Below are 18,533 nucleotides of genomic sequence, written 5' to 3' on the forward strand. Positions count from 1 at the left end.
AAATCGGAGAGCCTGTTGTACGGACCTCTGGCAGTCTCTATGGGGGAGCCACAGGATTCAATTCTTGGGCCGACTCTCTTCTCTGTATACATCAATGATGGCGCTCTTGCTGCTGGTGATTCTCAAATCCACCTCTAAGCAGACGACACCATTCTGTATACTTCTTGCCGTTCATTGGACACTGTGTTAACAACCCTCCAGGCAAGCTTCAATGCCATACAACTCTCCTTCCGTGGCCTCCAATTGCTCTTAAATACAAGTAAATCTAAATGCATGCTCTTCAACCGATCACTGCCTGCAGCTGCCCGCCCATCCAGCATCACTACTCTGGACAACTCTGACTTAGAATATGTGGATAACTACAAATACCTATGTGTCTAGTTAGACTGTAAACTCTCCTTCCAGACTCACATTAAGCATCTCCAATCGGCTTCCTATTTCGCAACAAAGCATCCTTCACTCATGCTGCCAAACATACCCATATAAACATACCCATCGTAAAACTGACCATCCTACCGATCCTCGACTTCGGCGATGTCATTTATAAAATAGCCTCCAACACTTAACAAATTGTATGCAGTCTATCACAGTGCCATCCGTTTTGTCACCAAAGCCCCATATACTACCCACCACTGCGACCTGTATGCTCTCGTTGGCTGGCCCTCGCTTCACTCTCGTCGCCAAAAACACTGGCTCCAGGTCATCTACAAGTCTCTGCTAGGTAAAGCACCGCCTTATCTCAGCTCACTGGTCACCATAGCAGCACCCACTCGTAGCACACGCTCCAGCAGGTATATCTCACTGGTCACCCCCAAAGCCAATTCATCATTTGGCCTGCAAAAATCACTGAAGCTGGAGACTCATATCTCCCTCACTAGCTTTAAGCACCAGCTGTCAGAGCAGCACACAGATCACTGCACCTATACATAGCCATTCTCTAAACAGCCCATCCAACTACCTCATCCCCATACTGTATGTATTTATTTATCTTGCTCCTTTGCACCCCAGTATCTCTACTTGCACATTCATCTTCTGCACATCTACAATTCCAGTGGTTAATTGCTATATTTTAATTACTTTGCAACCATGGCCAATTTATTGCCTTAACTCCCTTATCTTACCTAATTTGTACTCACTGTATATACTTTTTTCCCCTTTTTCCCCTACTGTATTACTGACTGTATGTTTGTTTATTCCATGTGTAACTCTGTGTTGTTGTATGTGTCGAACTGCTATGCTTTATCTTGACCAGGTCGAAGTTGCAAATGAGAACTTCTTCTCAACTAGCCTACCTGGTTAAAAGGTGATTTAAAAATATATATTTACATACTGTACTGTATATTCAACACTCATGCATTCAACACTAGCACCAAGGGTAATGAGGTAATATTCATCTCTGTCACTGGCAGATAGAGATACAGTACTATATTGAATAACACAGAGAACTATAGAGTATGTCTACAGGAACAGACAGAGACAGACACATATGAAGACACAGAGACACACACACATAGACATATGCATGAATGGCAGACAGACAGACAGACAGACAGACAGACAGACAGACAGACAGACAGACAGACAGACAGACAGACAGACAGACAGACAGACAGACAGACAGACAGACAGACAGACAGACAGACAGACAGACAGACAGACAGACAGACAGACAGACAGACAGACAGACAGACAGACAGACACTTACATAACCAGCCAGTTAGCTACATAACCAGACAGCCACACAGTCAGCCAGCCAGCCAATCAGCCAGCCACAAAGCCAGCCAGCCAGCCGGCCACATAGCCAGCCAGCCGGCCACATAGCCAGCCAGCCGGCCACACAGCCAGCTAGCCAATCAGCCAGCCACAAAGCCAGCCAGCCAGCCGGCCATATAGCCAGCCAGCCTACTGGCCGGCCACATAGCCAGTCAGCCACATTACTAGCCAGCAAGCCAGCCAGCTAGTCAGACATGGACAGACAGCTATCAGACTTACCATTGGCACAGCCTTTGAGACGAGCCCCTCTGACCGGTGCTCTCTGTAGGTCAGCCTTGACCCGAGCCTTCAGTCCCCCTGTCTCCTTCTGCATGGAGCTGAGAGCATCGCTCACAGTGTTCACCACCTTCACCATGTTGATTTGGCTCTCAGATAGTAGCTGCAATACACACAGTATTAACCATTAGTTAACCCCAACTAGTGGACTTGATTAAGTGATGTTGTGCAGTTTGCTGCTAACTTTACTTTGCTACCTTGCTACCTGCCACTTTGCTACCTGCTACTGTTTTTACTTTTTAATTACAGTTTTAGAATTATATTTTTTTCTCATTAACTTTTTTCATTAAGCTTTTTCTCCCCGGTCGCTTTATCTGGGCATGGTTCAACAGGACCTCCACCAGCTGAAGCTGTAGTAACATTAACAGTATGCCTTCTAATTGCAGTCGCTGTAATCATAATATGCAAGACAACGATTGCCTTTTGGTTAGGATATCTGTGCTGCAAGCCCAGCTTCAGATGCAATGGTTAGGCAAGAGCAATTTAAGTGTAGGAAAGGATGAAACAGTGTGTCTGTGCCACCAATAAGTACAAATAGTAATATAAATCCCCCCGCACAGTTCACACAGCCGGACATTTTTCTCATGGCTTCTGGAAGGAAATGCTGTAGGAGTCCTCAAACGGTGTCACTCATTCAGCCAACAGAAACATTCAACCGGTTCTCTCCATTAATTAAGCGACGAGTCGGAGTCAGAGGCCGAGCCTTCTCTGGTCTCGCCTCCACCCGTTACTGGGTCTGAGACGCCGAAACCTCCCACCATTAGCTCTGACAAATTGAAAACCCTAGTCATTAGTGACTCCATTACCCGCAATATGAGACTAAAAATAATAATCTAGCGATCGTACACCATTTACCAGGGGTCAGGGCTACATACGTTAAGGCTACACTGAAGATGGTGCTGGCTAAGGCTAAAACTGGCGACTGTAGAGAGTATAGGGATATTGTTATCCACGTCGGCACCAACAATGTTAGGATGAAACAGTCAGAGGTCACTAAGCGCAACATAGGTTCAGCGTGTAAATCAGCTAGAAGGATGTGTCGGCATCGAGTAATTGTCTCTGGCCCCCTCCCAGTTAGGGGGAGTGATGAGCTCTACAGCAGTCTCACAACTCAATCACTGGTTGAAAACTGTTTTCTGCCCCTCCCAAAAGATATAATTTGTAGATAATTGGCCCTCTTTCTGGGACTCACCCACAAACAGGACCAAACCTGGCCTGCTGTGGAATGATGAACTCCATCCTAGCTGGAGGGGTGCTCTCATCTTATTTACGAACATAGACAGGGCTCTAACTCTAATTAGAGAAAAGAGCCAGAGCCCATTGGAATGATAAATGAGGTTTCAGGAGAGAATAAATTAAGAAATCTCTCTAACTGTTTCTGTTGTTAACTTCTACCTCTTTACGTCTTTACTTGCTGCTCTGTTCATCAATGCTGTGCACATTACCTAGCTCATCCGGTGCTACTTGGCCAGCAGCTATATGGCCGGGTGTTTGGTACAGACACACGCAAGCACACACATACACACACGATGCAGCGGTCTAAGGCACTGCATCACAGTGCTAGCTGTGTCACTACAGATCCTGGTTTGATGACCAGGCTGTGTGGCAGTCAGCCACGACCGGGAGACCCATGAGGTGGTGCACAATTCGCCCAGCGTCATCTGGGTTAGGGGAGGTTTTGGCCGGCCGGGATGTCCTTGTCCCATTGCACTCTAGCGAGTTCTGTGGTGGGGGCCGGGGCACATACACGCTGACATGGTCGACAGGTGTACAGTGTTTCCTCCGACACATTGGTGCGGCTGGCTTCCGGGTTAAACAGGCATTGTGTCAAGAAGCAGTGCAGCTTGGTGGGGTTGTGTTTCGGGGGACGAACGTGTCTCGACCTTCGCCTCCCCGAGTTGCAGCGATGGGACAAGACTGTAAGACTGTAACTATCAATTGGATAAATTTAAGATAAATTTAGGAGAAAAATGGGTAAAAAAATAAAATAATAATATACTAAAAAGCAAATAATTGCTGACGAGTAGGTAAACCACCACTTCCCTCGGTATTATTGGCCAATGTGAATTCATTGGAAAATAAACTGGACGATCTACGATTAAGACTATCCTACCAATGGAACATTAAAACTGTAATATCTTATGTTTCACCAAGACATGGCTGAGCAACAACACAGATAATATAGAGCTGGCTGGCTTCTCTATGCATCGGCAGGAGCTAGACGAGGGGGGAGGTCTATTTGTCAAGAACTGCTGGAGCACGATGTCTAATTGTATTACTCACCTGAGGTAGAATACCTCATGATAAGCTGTAGACCACTCTATCTACCAAGACAGTTCTCATCTATATTACTCGTAGCCATCTATTTACCACCACAAAACGATGCTGTATAAGGCCATAAGCAAACAAGAAAATGCTCATCCAGAAGCTGTGCTGCTAGTGGCCGGGGACTTTAATGCAGGAAAACTTAAATCCATTTTACCTCATTTCTACCAGCATGTCACATGTGCAACCTTAGGAAAAAAACTCTAGACCACCTTTACTCCACAAACAGAGATGGATAGAAAGCTCTCCCTCACCCTCCATTTGGCAAATCTGACCATAATTCTATCCTCCTGATTCCTGCTTACAAGCAAAATATAAAGCAGGAAGTACCAGTGACTCGCTCTGTACGGAAGTGGTCAGATGACGTGGATGGTACGCTACAGGACTGTTTTGCTAGCACAGACTGGAACATTTTCCGGGATTCATCCAATGGCATTGAGGAGTATACCACCTCAGTCACCGGCTTCATCAATAAGTGCATCGACAACATCGTCCCCACAGTGACCGTAGATACATTTTCTAACAAGAAGCCAGGGATTACAGGTAACCTCCGCACCCACCTATACGCTAGATCTGACGCTTTTAAGCCTTGTGTGGTGTTCGGGTCTGTGGGACACATTTTCAATGTTAACTTAAAGACAAATGATACAATTAATTATTTTTTCAACCTGAGACTCATTGATCTTGGCTCATTTTCTGTGAATAACATGTAAAATAACACACTTTAATTGAGTGCACACTGTGCACTACCCTACACATTTATGGTGTTTGTGTCCACCGGACCCAAGGGTAGTAAAAGTTTAGAAAAGTGTGTGTGTAGTTGAAAACAAGTAAAAATGAAACAAAAAGGTTTGGTGTATGCCTTCACTCTGTCTTCCTCCTCCCTGGGCCTGCTGTTTCAACATAGCACCAAATACATGTCTGTCTCCTTGCCTGTCTGCCTGTTTCCTGCTTTTCTCACACTCCTTACCTTTTGTAGTGTGTGAAACTACACAATGTCTTGCAGGAACCTGCACAATGTTATTACAATACAATATTTCGATATATTGTTTTAAAAAAATCTGTATTTTCCCCAAGCCAGGTGCAAATTGGGGGAGGGACACAACAAATAAATAGCTTTTAATGTGTGGCTCCTTACCGGCAAAAAAATATCTGCTCAGAGGGCCTTAGAAAAAATGTTTGAGGAGAGAGAAGTTACTGTGGAAGGAGTGTCTTCCACTTTGGAAGATGAAGAATTATCCGAACATGTCTCTGTCAATTCGGAGTCTGACAGTGAGTTGGAAGAAGAGGATGAGATTGACCCTCAGCCAGCCCCTGGACCAGCCAATCAGTAGCCGCCTCATCAGCAGCCTGCAGGAGGAGAAACATGGATGTCAACATTTTTTTTAATTGAATGGTCTTCTTGCCCAAGGAATGAGCCACCCCGCATGGATCATGCAACCAGGGCCGATGCGAATGACGGTTACTCATGTGCAGGACATAAAGTATTATTTTGAACTGTTCATCGTAGACATGATACAGAAAATCATTCAGGACTGCACTCATTTGGAGGGAAGGCATATTTTTGGAAAGGGATGGAAGGAGATGGTATTTTCAGATCCAATGGGGAATCCACAATACTTTTCCGTGCAACAATGTCTCTGGAAAACATCCACATTATTTCCAGGATTATCCGCTTCAATAACAGAGACACCAGACCAGCTTGGCATCAGAGAGACAAGCTAGCTGCAATCAGGTCAGTGTGGAACAAGTGGGTGGACCACATTCCCCTGTTTTACAACCCTGGGCCCAACGTTACTATTGATGAGCAGCTGATGTTATTTAGAGGCCAAGGCCCCTTCAGGCAGTACATACCGTCTAAACCCGCAAAATATGGAATAAAGATCTGGGTTGCCTCTAATGCTGCTTCATCGTATGCGTGGAACTTGCAAGCCGTATAAGGCACTGCATCTCAGTGCTTGAGGCGTCACTACAGACACCCTGGTTCGAATCCAGGCTGTATGACAACCGGCCATGATTGGGAGTCTCATAGGGCGGCACACAATTGGCCCAGGATCGTCCGGGTCTGGCCGGTGTGGGCCTCAATGCAAATAAGAATTTGTTCTGAACTGACTTGCCTAGTTAAATAAAGGTTAAATAAAAAATAAAATATGGGGAAGCCAGATGAGGGAGCACCTGAGAAGAACCAAGGGATGCAGGTTGTCCTGGATGTGACACAGGGACTCAGTGGCCACAACATCATATGCAATAACTTTTTAACTTTGCAAAAGCTGGGACAGGAGCTCTTCAAGATGAAGCTGACGATGGTAAAATAGTACAAAAACAAGCCAGATCTCCCACCTCAACACTTAAATGCACAGGAACAGGCCTATCAATACCTCTATGTTTGTGTTTATGGCTGACACGTCCCTAGTGTCCAACGTGCTAAAGAAAGGCAAAAATGTTGTACTCATGAGTACGCTGCATAGGGATGGGAGAATATGTGGCAGAAATAATAATGGATTACAATGCCACAAAAGGAGAGCTGGACAAATTTAGACAAGCTGGTGACTGGCTACAGCTGCAAAAGAAGATCCCTACACTGTACACTTGTGATATTCTTCAACATCTAGGACATCTCGGCATACAATGCGTTTGTAATCTGGATGGCGTTGAACCCAGATTGGAACAGAGGGAAGCTCCAGAGGTGACAACTCTTTCTCAAGTTCCTGGGCAAGGCACTGGTAAGACCTCAAATCCATATGATGCAACATATCCCAAGGGCCCCAGCTTCTGCAGCCATTGTGAGTAGGATTCAAGAGGAGGATGCTGGTGAGCCATCAGCCGACCTAAAGAAACAGCAACTCCAATATCGGAATTAAGTGTGAGTGATGTTACATGTGTGTGTGTGTGTGTGTGTCTGACTCTCCTACCTTGGCTTGCTATAACTACACTACTGGTCAAAAGTTTTAGAACACCTACTCATTCAAGGGTTTTTCTTTGTTTTTACTGTGTTCTACATTGTAGACATCAAAACAATGAAATAACACATTTGGAATCATGTAGCAACCAAAAAAGTGTTAAACAAATCAAAATATATTTTACATTTGAGATTCTTCAAAGTAGACACTCTTTGTCTTGATGGCAGATTGGCACACTCTTGGCATTTTCCCAACCAGCTTTACCTGGAATGCTTTTCCAACAGTCTTGAAGGAGTTACCGCATATCCTGAGCACTTGTTGGCTGCTTTTCAACTCACTCTGCATTCCAACTCATCCAAACCAGCTTGGCGGTCGGAACCAAAAATATCCAATTTGGACTCCAGACCAAAAGACACATTTCCACCGGTCTAATGTCCATTGCTCGTGTTTCTTGGCCCAAGCAACTCTCTTCTTCTTATCGGTGTCCTTTAGTAGTGGTTTCCTTGCAGCAATTTGACCATGAAGGCATGATCTTCTACCAGGTGGCGTGGCGAGAATCTGTCTCCTCACCACGCGCTCTCACCACTGGTGTCCCCCAGGGCTCTGTTCTAGGCCCTCTCCTATTCTCGCTATACACCAAGTCACTTGGCTCTGTCATAACCTCACATGGTCTCTCCTATCATTGCTATGCAGACGACACACAATTAATCTTCTCCTTTCCCCCTTCTGATGACCAGGTGGCGAATCGCATCTCTGCATGTCTGGCAGACATATCAGTGTGGATGACGGATCACCACCTCAAGCTGAACTTCGGCAAGACGGAGCTGCTCTTCCTCCCGGGGAAGGACTGCCCGTTCCATGATCTCGCCATCACGGTTGACAACTCCATTGTGTCCTCCTCCCAGAGCGCTAAGAACCTTGGCGTGATCCTGGACAACAAACTGTCGTTCTCAACTAACATCAAGGCGGTGGCCCGTTCCTGTAGGTTCATGCTCTACAACATCCGCAGAGTACGACCTTGCCTCACACAGGAAGCGGCGCAGGTCCTAATCCAGGCACTTGTCATCTCCCGTCTGGATTACTGCAACTCGCTGTTGGCTGGGCTCCCTGCCTGTGCCATTAAACCCCTACAACTCATCCAGAACGCCGCAGCCCGTCTAGTGTTCAACCTTCCCAAGTTCTCTCACGTCACCCCGCTCCTCCGCTCTCTCCACTGGCTTCCAGTTGAAGCTCGCATCCGCTACAAGACCATGGTGCTTGCCTACGGAGCTGTGAGGGGAACGGCACCTCAGTACCTCCAGGCTCTGATCAGGCCCTACACCCAAATAAGGGCACTGCGTTCATCCACCTCTGGCCTGCTCGCCTCCCTACCACTGAGGAAGTACAGTTCCCGCTCAGCTCAGTCAAAACTGTTCGCTGCTCTGGCTCCCCAATGGTGGAACAAACTCCCTCACGACGCCAGGACAGCGGAGTCAATCACCACCTTCCGGAGACACCTGAAACCCCACCTCTTTAAGGAATACCTAGGATAGGATAAAGTAATCCTTCTCACCCCCCCCCCCCTTAAAATATTTAGATGCACTATTGTAAAGTGGTTGTTCCACTGGATGTCATAAGGTGAATGCACCAATTTGTAAGTCGCTCTGGATAAGAGCGTCTGCTAAATGACTTAAATGTAAATGTAAATGATTCACACAGTCTCCTTTGAAAGGTTGATGTTGAGATGTGTCTGTTACTTGAATTTCTGAGGCTGAAACTTATCTGGGACTTCCATTCCTGTTCCTACATTTGGGACTTCCATTCCTGTGGCAGTTCTCGAGAGAGCCAGTTTCATCATGGTGATTGATGTTTTTTGCGACAGCACTTGAAGAAACTTTAAAAGTTCTTGTAATGTTCCGTATTGACTGACCTCTATGTCTTAAAGTAATGATGAACTGTCATTTCTCTTTGCTTATTTGAGCAGTTCTTGCCATAATATGGACTTGGTCTTTAACCAAATAGGGCTATCTTGTGTATACCCCCCTACCTTGTCACAACACAACTGATTGGCTCAAACTCATTAATAAGAAGGAAAGAAATTCCACAAATGAACTTTTAAGAAGGCACACCTGTTAATTGAAATGCATTCCAGTTGACAACCGCATGAAGCTGGTTGAGAGAATGCCAAGATTGAAAAAAGTTAGGTAAATGTTGGCTATTTGAATAATCTCAAATATTAAATATATTTTCATTTGTTTAACACTTCTTTGGTTATTACATGATGCCATATGTGTTATTTCATAGTTTTGATGTCTTCACTATTATTCTACAATGTATAAAAGAGAAAAAATAAAGAAAAACCCTTGAATGAGAAGATGTTCTCAAATCTTTGAGCGGTAGTGTATATATGAGTGAGTGAGATGTAAAATTACAGAACTATGTTTTTTCATCATTCTAGATTTTAGCCGGTAGCAACAAGAAGAAGCACTGCGATGTGTGTGTACCCAGTAAGGACAGGAAGACACAGTACACATGCATCAAGTGCAAGAAATACATTTGCAACACACACACAGTAAAACTCTGTCCCTTATGTGGTGTGTAGACCGGCCTTAATTTGTGTTCAATGGGGCTCATTTATCATTTCCATAAAATACTGTATGTAAAATGCCAATTTGTTCAGATTATAGCAATAAACATCAATATTGATGAAATCTTGTTTCATTTATATTTTTGTTCGTGAAGAGGGCATGACAAAACCTATTCCCCCTCAGGGGACTGAAAAGATTTTGGCATGGGTACTTAGATGCTCAAAATGTTCTACAGCTGCATAATCGAGAGCATCACTGCCTGGCAACTGCTTGGCATCCGACCACAAGGCACTACAGAAGGTAGTGCGCATGGCGCTGTACATCACCAGGGCCAAGCTTTCTGCCATCCAGGACCTCTATAACAGGCGTGTCAGAGGAAGGCCCTAAAAATGTCAACGACTCTAGCCACCCCAGTCATAGACTGTTCTCTCTGCTACCGCACAGCAGAGGTACCGGAGAGCCAAGTCTAGGTCCAAGAGGCTTCTAAGCAGCTTCTACCCCCAAGCCATAAGACTCCTGAACATCCAATCAAATAGCTACCCAAACAATTTGAATTGCCCCCATACACTGCTGCTACCCTCTGTTATTATCTATGCATAGTCACTTTAATAACTCTACCTACATGTACATATTACCTCAATTACATTGACTAACCAGTGCCCCCGCACATTGACTCTTTACCGGAACCCCCTGTACATAGCCTCGCTATTTTATGAATTATTTGTTACTTACATTTCTTACTTACTTTTAAGTATTTTCTTAACTGCATTGTTGGTTAAGGGCTTGTAAGTAAGCATTTCACTGTAAGGTCTGTTGTATTTGGCAAATATTAACCATGTGTCACGCCCTGGTCGAAGTATTTTGTGTTTATCTTCATGTATTGGGTCAGGCCAGGGTGTGGCATGGGATTTTTGTATTGTGGTGTGTTTTGTCTTGGGGTTTTGGTGTTGGTATTGGGATTGTAGCTTAGTGGGGTATCTAGCAAAGTCTATGGCTGTCTGGAGTGGTTCTCAATCAGAGGCAGGTGTTTATCGTTGTCTCTGATTGGGAACCATATTTAGGCAGCCATATTCTTTGAGTTTGTCGTGGGTAATTGTCCTTAGTGTCTTTGGCCCTGGCGCTGTGTTAGTCGACACAAGTATAGGCTGTTTCGGTTTTCGTTTCATTTCGTTATTTACGTTCTTTGTTTTGTAGTGTTTGTGTTAATTCGTGTTTACGGTGTTCATTAAACATGGATCGCAATCTACACGCTGCATTTTGGTCCGACTCTCCTTCACACCTAGAAAACCGTTACACCATGTATGCTGTCTATATTACTTGTATTATATTATTCAGTCAACGCAATCTAAGTAATACGCAATATAAGTATTATGTATTAAGTATTTTTACATACATTATTATGGCTGTATTGTTTTAAAAACCCAATAACGTCATGGGTCCATCAGACCTGTGAATATTGAGTGAATAACAAAAATATGAACACCATACAAGGGTTAAGGAGCGGGACACTAATCCGGTCGACTCAGATGAACGATCAAAGAGGCAAAGCGTCAAAACAAGACTAAGAATGACTTCTACTAAACCGGCTCTGACGCTCGTCGGATGTGGCAGGGCTTGAAAAATAAGACGGACTACAAAGGGAAACCCAGCTGTGAGCTGCCCAGTGACGAGAGCCTACCAGTCAAGCTAAATGCATTTTATGCTCGCTTCGAGGCAAGCAACATTAAATCATGCATGAGAGCAGGAGCTGTTCTGGACAACTGTGTGATCACTCTCTCCATAGCCGATGTGAGCAAGATCTTTAACTTCTTTGCGGCTAGGAGGCAGTTTTCAGAAGTTTGGATGAATGAGGTGCCCAAAGTAAACTGCCTGTTACCCAGACCCAGAAGCTAGGATACGCATATAATTGGTAGTATTGGATAGAAAACACTCTGAAGTTTCTAAAACTGTTTAAAAAAGTCTGTGAGCCTCATTGCCTGCATCCGTAATGGGTCAGCGGTCAAGTGACCTCCACTCATCACTGTCAAACGCTCCCTGAACACTTCAGCGAGCAGGCCTTTCTAATCGACCTGGCCGGGGTATCCTGGAAGGATAATGATCTCATCCCGTCAGTAGAGGATGCCTGGTTGTTATTTTTTTTAACCTCTTCAGTCGACCCTCTACTTTTTCAAACATTCTGTTAAAAATCGCGCAACATTTCAGCGCCCTGCTACTAATGCCAGGAATATAGTATATGCATATGATTAGTATGTGTGGATAGAAAACACTCAGACATTTATAAAACTGGTTAAATCACGGCTGTGACTTTAACAGAACGTGCGTTTCATTGAAAAGTGCAGGAAAATCTGATCACTGAAAGTGGAAAAATATATCCATCCACCGCTTCAACCCATTGTTATGGGCGAAATACATTAAATAGGGCTGAGGTTGCAGTACCTACAGCTTCCACACGATGTCAACAGTCTTGTCATTTGCCTAGGATTTGTTTCTTGGTCAAACAAACAAGAGACAGCCCATTTCTTCTGGTCTCCGACCGGATATTTTGGTTGAGAAATTCAAGACGGACCCCTATAGAAAACACTTCGTCTCGTGATTAATTTGATCACTTATTAACATTTACTAATACCTAAAGTTGCATTACAAAAGTATTTCGAAGTGTTTTGTGAAAGTTTATCATCGACTTTTAGAATTTAAAAAAATGACGTTACGTTATGAAACGCAATTTTTTTCAGTTTATCACACAGTCTTCATAGATCGATATCTAGGCTATATATGGACCGATTTAATCGAAAAAAAGACCCAATAGTGATTATGGGACATCTAGGAGTGCCAACAAAGAAGATGGTCAAAGGTAATGAATGTTTTATATTTTATTTGTGCGGTTTGTATAGCGCCGACTATGCTAATTATTTTGTTTACGTCCCCTGCGGGTCTTTTGGGGTGTTACATGCTATCAGATAATAGCTTCTCATGCTTTCGCCGAAAAGCATTTTAAAAATCTGACTTGTTGCCTGGATTCACAACGAGTGTAGCTTTAATTCAATACCCTGCATGTGTATTTTAATGAACGTTTGAGTTTTAACTAATACTATTAGCATTTAGCGTAGCGCATTTGCATTTCCAGAGCTCTAGATGGGACGCCTGCGTGCCAGGTAGGAGCAAGAGGTTAAATGCCTTCCTAACCATCTTAAATAAGCATGCCCGATTCAAGAAATTTAGAACCAGGAACAGATATAGCCCTTGGTTCTCCCAGGACCTGACTGCCCTTAACCAACACAAAAAAATCCTATGGTGTTCGGTGGGGCGGCAGGGAAGCCTAGTGGTTAGAGCATTGGACTAGTAACCGAAAGGTTGCAAGTTCAAATCCCCGAGCTGACAAGGTACAAAATCTGTCGTTCTGCCCCTGAACAGGCAGTTAACCCACTGTTCCTAGGCCGTCATTGAAAATAAGAATTTGTTCTTAACTGACTTGCCTAGTAAAATAAAGGTAATAAAAAATAACATTTGCATCGAACAGCCCCCATGATATGCAGCTTTTCAGGGAAGCTAGAAACCAATATACACAGGCAGTTAGAAAAGCCAAGGCTAGCTTTTTCAAGCAGAAATTTGCTTCCTGCAACACTAACTCAAAAAAGTTATGTAAAGGACACTGTAAAGTCCATGAAGAATAAGAACACCTCCTCCCAGCTGCCCACTGCACTGAAGATAGGAAATGCTGTCCCCACTAATAAATCCACTATAATTGAGAATTTCAATAAGCATTTTTCTGGCCATGCTTTCCACCTGGCTACCCCTACCCCGGTCAACAGCACTGCACCCCCCACAGCAACTCGCCCAAGCCTTCCCTATTTGTCCTTCTCCCAAATCCAGTCAGCTGATGGTCTGAAAGAGCTGCAAAATCTGGACCCCTACAAATCAGCCGGGCTAGACAATCTGGACCCTTTCTTTCTAAAATGATCTGCCGAAATTGTTGCCACCCCTATTACTAGCCTGTTCAACCTCTCTTCCGTGTCATCTGAGATTCCCAAAGATTGGAAAGCAGCTGCGGTCATCCCCCTCTATCCTACCATGCCTTTCTAAGGTCTTCGAAAGCCAAGTCAACAAACAGATTACCAACCATTTCGAATCTCACTATACCCTCTCTGCTCTGCAATCTGGTTTCAGAGCTGGTCATGAGTGCACCTCAGCCACGCTCAAGGTCCTAAACGATATCTTAACTGCCATCGATAAGAAACATTACTGTGCAGCCGTATTCATTGATCTGGCCAAGGCTTTCGACTCTGTCAATCACCACATCCTCATCGGCATACTCGACAGCCTTGGTTTTTAAAATGATTGCCTCACCTGGTTAGCCAACTACTTCTCTGATAGAGTTCAGTGTGTCAAATTGGAGGGTCTGCTGTCCGGACCTCTGGCAGTCTCTATGGGGGTGCCACAGGGTTCAATTCTTGGACCGACTCTCTTCTCTGTATACATCAATGATGTCGCTCTTGCTGCTGGTGATTCTCTGATCCACCTCTACGCAGACAACAGTATTCTGTATACGTCTGGCTCTTCTTTGGACACTGTGTTAACAACCCTCCAGGCAAGCTTCAATGCAATACAACTCTCCTTCCGTGGCCTCCTATTGCTCTTAAATACAAGTAAAACTAAATGCATGCTCTTCAACCGATCGCTGCCTGCACCTGCCTGCCTGTCCAACATCACTACTCTGGACGGCTCTGACTTAGAATACGTAGACAACTACAAATACCTAGGTGTCTGGTTAGACTGTAAACTCTCCTTCCAGACTCACATCAAACATCTCCAATCCAAAGTTAAATCTAGAATTGGCTTCCTATTTCGCAACAAAGCATCCTTCACTCATGCTGCCAAACATACCCTTGTAAAACTGACCATCCTACCAATCCTTGACTTTGGCGATGTCATTTATAAAATAGCTTCCAATACCCTACTCAACAAATTGGATGCAGTCTATCACAGTGCCATCCGTTTTATCACAAAGATTACTGAGTCAAGCGCACCAATGATATATGTATATATATAATATATATATATAAATATATATATGCCATTTAGCAGACGCTTTTATCCAAAGCAACTTACAGTCATGTGTGCATACATTCTACGTATGGGTGGTCCCGGGGATTGAACCCACTACCCTGGCGTTACAAGCGCCATGCTCTACCAACTGAGCTACAGAAGGACCAATGAAGTACCAATGAAACATACTTTGTGTGCTTTTGCCATAAAGCCTTTTTGAAATCTGACAAAGCGGCTGGATTAACAAGAAGTTAAGCTTTTAACTGATGTATAACTCTTGTATTTTCATTAATATTTAATATTACAATTTTTGTCATTTGAATTTGGCACTCTGCAATTTCCGGTTGTTGGCCAGGTGGGACACCAGGTGGGACTCTAGCGTCCCAATGATCCGTAAGAAGTTAAACAGGTCAGCATGTCAGGTCTTCACTGACATTTTCAACCTCTACCTGACTGAGTCTGTAATACCTACATACTTCAAACAGACCACCACAGTCCCTGTAACCAGGAAAGCTAAGGTAACATGATGAAACGATAACAGCCCAGTGGCACTCACGTCGGTAGCGATGAAGTGCTTTGAAAGGCTGATCATCAGCACCATGCCGGAAACTTTAGACCCACTCCAATTCGCATACAATATGCTACTCTCTCATTGTTTACTGTTGTGCTACCATCAGATAATAGCATCATATGCTTTCACCGAAAAGCCTTTTTGAAATCTGACATGTTGGCTGGATTCACAACGAGTGTAGCTTTAATTTGCTATCTTGCATGTGTAATTTAATGAAAGTTAGATTTTTATAGAAATGTATTTGAATTTGGCGCTCTGCATTTTCCCTGGCTATTGGACATGTGGGACGCAAGCATCCCGCCTACCCCAGAGAGGTTAAGCAATTTTGCCACAACTTTGGATGTATGCTTGGGGTCATTGTCCATTTGGAAGACCTATTTGGAGCAGTGGCTTCTTCCTTGCTGAGGGTCCTTTCAGGTTATATCTATGTGAGACTCGTTTTACTGTGGATATAGATACTTTTGTACCCGTTTCCTCCAGCATCTTCACACGGTCCTTTGCTGTTGTTCTTGGATAATTTGCACTTTTCACACCAAAGTACGTTCATCTCCAGGAGACAGAGTGCGTCTCCTTCCTGAGCGGTATGACGGCTGAGGGGTCCCATGGTGTATATATTTGCGTACTATTGTTTGTATAGATGAACGTGGTACTTTCAGGCATTTGGAAATTGCTCCCAAGGATGAACCAGGCTTGTGGAGGTCTACAATTGTTTTTCTGGGGGCTTGGCTGATTTCGTTTGATTTTCCCATGATATCAAACAAAGAGGCACTGAGTTTGAAGGTAGGCCTTGAAATACATCCACCGGTACACCCACAATTGACTCAAATCATGTTAAGTAGCCTGTAGCCTCTAAAGACATTACATAATTTTCTGGAATTTTTCAAGCTGTTTAAAGGCACAGTCAACTTAGTGTATGTAAACTTCTGACCCACTGGAATTGTGATACAGTGAATTATAAGTGAAACAATCTGTCCGTAAACAATTGTTGGAAAAATGACTGGTGTCATGCACAAAGTCGATGTCCTAACCGACTTGCCAAAACAATAGTTTGTTAACAAGAAAATTGTGGAAGGATTGAAAAACTAGTTTTAATTACTGCAACCTAAGTGTATGTAAATTCTGACTTCAACTGTAGGTCCTGGATGTCAGGAAGCTTGGCCCCAGTGATGTACTGGGCCGTAACCCCTAGCCTCTGACCGCAAGGCACTACAGAGGGTAATGGGTACGACCCAGTACATCACTGGGGCCAAGCTTCCTGACATCCAGAACCTATATACTAGGCGGTATTAGAGGAAGAACCCAACAATTTTCAAAGACTCCAGTCACCCAAGTCATAGACTGTTCTCTCTGCTACCGCACAGCAAGTGGTACCGGAGTGTCAAGTCTAGGACCAAAAAGCCATAACACTGCTGAACAGCTTCTACCCCCAAGCCATAACACTGCTGAACAGCTTCTACCCCCAAGCCATAAGACACCTGAACACCTTCTACCCCCAAGCCACACCTGGACAGCTTCTACCCCCAAGCCACACCTGGACAGCTTCTACCCCCAAGCATTTACATTTACATTTAAGTCATTTAGCAGACGCTCTTATCCAGAGCGACTTACAAATTGGTGCATTCACCTTATGACATCCAGTGGAACAGTCACTTTACAATAGTGCATCTAAATCTTAAAGGGGGGGGGGGGGTTTCAGGTGTCTCCGGAAGGTGGTGATTGACTCCGCTGTCCTGGCGTCGTGAGGGAGTTTGTTCCACCATTGGGGGGGCCAGCGCAGCGAACAGTTTTGACTGGGCTGAGCGGGAGCTGTACTTCCTCAGTGGTAGGGAGGTGAGCAGGCCAGAGGTGGATGAACGCAGTGCCCTTGTTTGGGTGTAGGGCCTGATCAGAGCCTGGAGGTACTGAGGTGCCGTTCCCCTCACAGCTCCGTAGGCAAGCACCATGGTCTTGTAGCGGATGCGAGCTTCAACTGGAAGCCAGTGGAGAGAACGGAGGAGCGGGGTGATGTGAGAGAACTTGGGAAGGTTGAACACCAGACAGGCTGCGGCGTTCTGGATGAGTTGAAGGGGTTTAATGGCACAGGCAGGGAGCCCAGCCAACAGCGAGTTGCAGTAATCCAGACGGGAGATGACAAGTGCCTGGATTAGGACTTGCGCCGCTTCCTGTGTGAGGCAGGGTCGTACTCTGCGGATGTTGTAGAGCATGAACCTACAGGAACGGGCCACCGCCTTGATGTTGGTTGAGAACGACAGGGTGTTGTCCAGGATCACGCCAAGGTTCTTGGCGCTCTGGGAGGAGGACACAATGGAGTTGTCAACCGTGATGGCGAGATCATGGAACGGGCAGTCCTTCCCCGGGAGGAAGAGCAGCTCCGTCTTGCCGAGGTTCAGCTTGAGGTGGTGATCCGTCATCCACACTGATATGTCTGCCAGACATGCAGAGATGCGATTCGCCACCTGGTCGTCAGAAGGGGGAAAGGAGAAGATTAATTGTGTGTCGTCTGCATAGCAATGATAGGAGAGACCATGTGAGGTTATGACAGAGCCAAGTGACTTGGTGTATAGCGAGAATAGGAGAGGGCCAAGAACAGAGCCCTGGGGGACACCAGTGGTGAGAGCGCGTGGTGAGGAGACAGATTCTCGCCACGCCACCTGGTAGGAGCGGCCTGTCAGGTAGGACGCAATCCAAGCGTGGGCCGCGCCGGAGATGCCCACCTCGGAGAGGGTGGAGAGGAGGATCTGATGGTTCACAGTATCGAAGGCAGCCGATAGATCTAGAAGGATGAGAGCAGAGGAGAGAGAGTTAGCTTTAGCAGTGCGGAGCGCCTCCGTGATACAGAGGAGAGCAGTCTCAGTTGAATGACTAGTCTTGAAACCTGACTGATTTGGATCAAGAAGGTCATTCAGAGAGAGATAGCGGGAGAGCTGGCCAAGGACGGCACGTTCAAGAGTTTTGGAGAGAAAAGAAAGAAGGGATACTGGTCTGTAATTGTTGACATCGGAGGGATCGAGTGTAGGTTTTTTCAGAAGGGGTGCAACTCTCGCTCTCTTGAAGACGGAAGGGACGTAGCCAGCGGTC

General features: G+C 45.0%; 1 protein-coding gene across 5 annotated transcripts in view; it reads right to left on the bottom strand.

Moving 5' to 3' along the window:
* The window catches only part of LOC124049139 (fibrinogen C domain-containing protein 1-like), a 205,313-nt gene that overhangs the window by 126,301 nt on the left and 60,479 nt on the right, over positions 1-18,533 (bottom strand). For all 5 annotated transcript variants that reach the window (XM_046370506.1, XM_046370504.1, XM_046370505.1 and 2 more), the window contains one exon: positions 1,993-2,152. In XM_046370506.1, the coding sequence (XP_046226462.1) occupies positions 1,993-2,152 (160 nt within the window). The remainder of the gene's footprint in view (positions 1-1,992; positions 2,153-18,533) is intronic.

This window comes from Oncorhynchus gorbuscha, linkage group LG11, assembly GCF_021184085.1.
Source record: "Oncorhynchus gorbuscha isolate QuinsamMale2020 ecotype Even-year linkage group LG11, OgorEven_v1.0, whole genome shotgun sequence".
Lineage (NCBI taxonomy): Eukaryota > Metazoa > Chordata > Actinopteri > Salmoniformes > Salmonidae > Oncorhynchus > Oncorhynchus gorbuscha.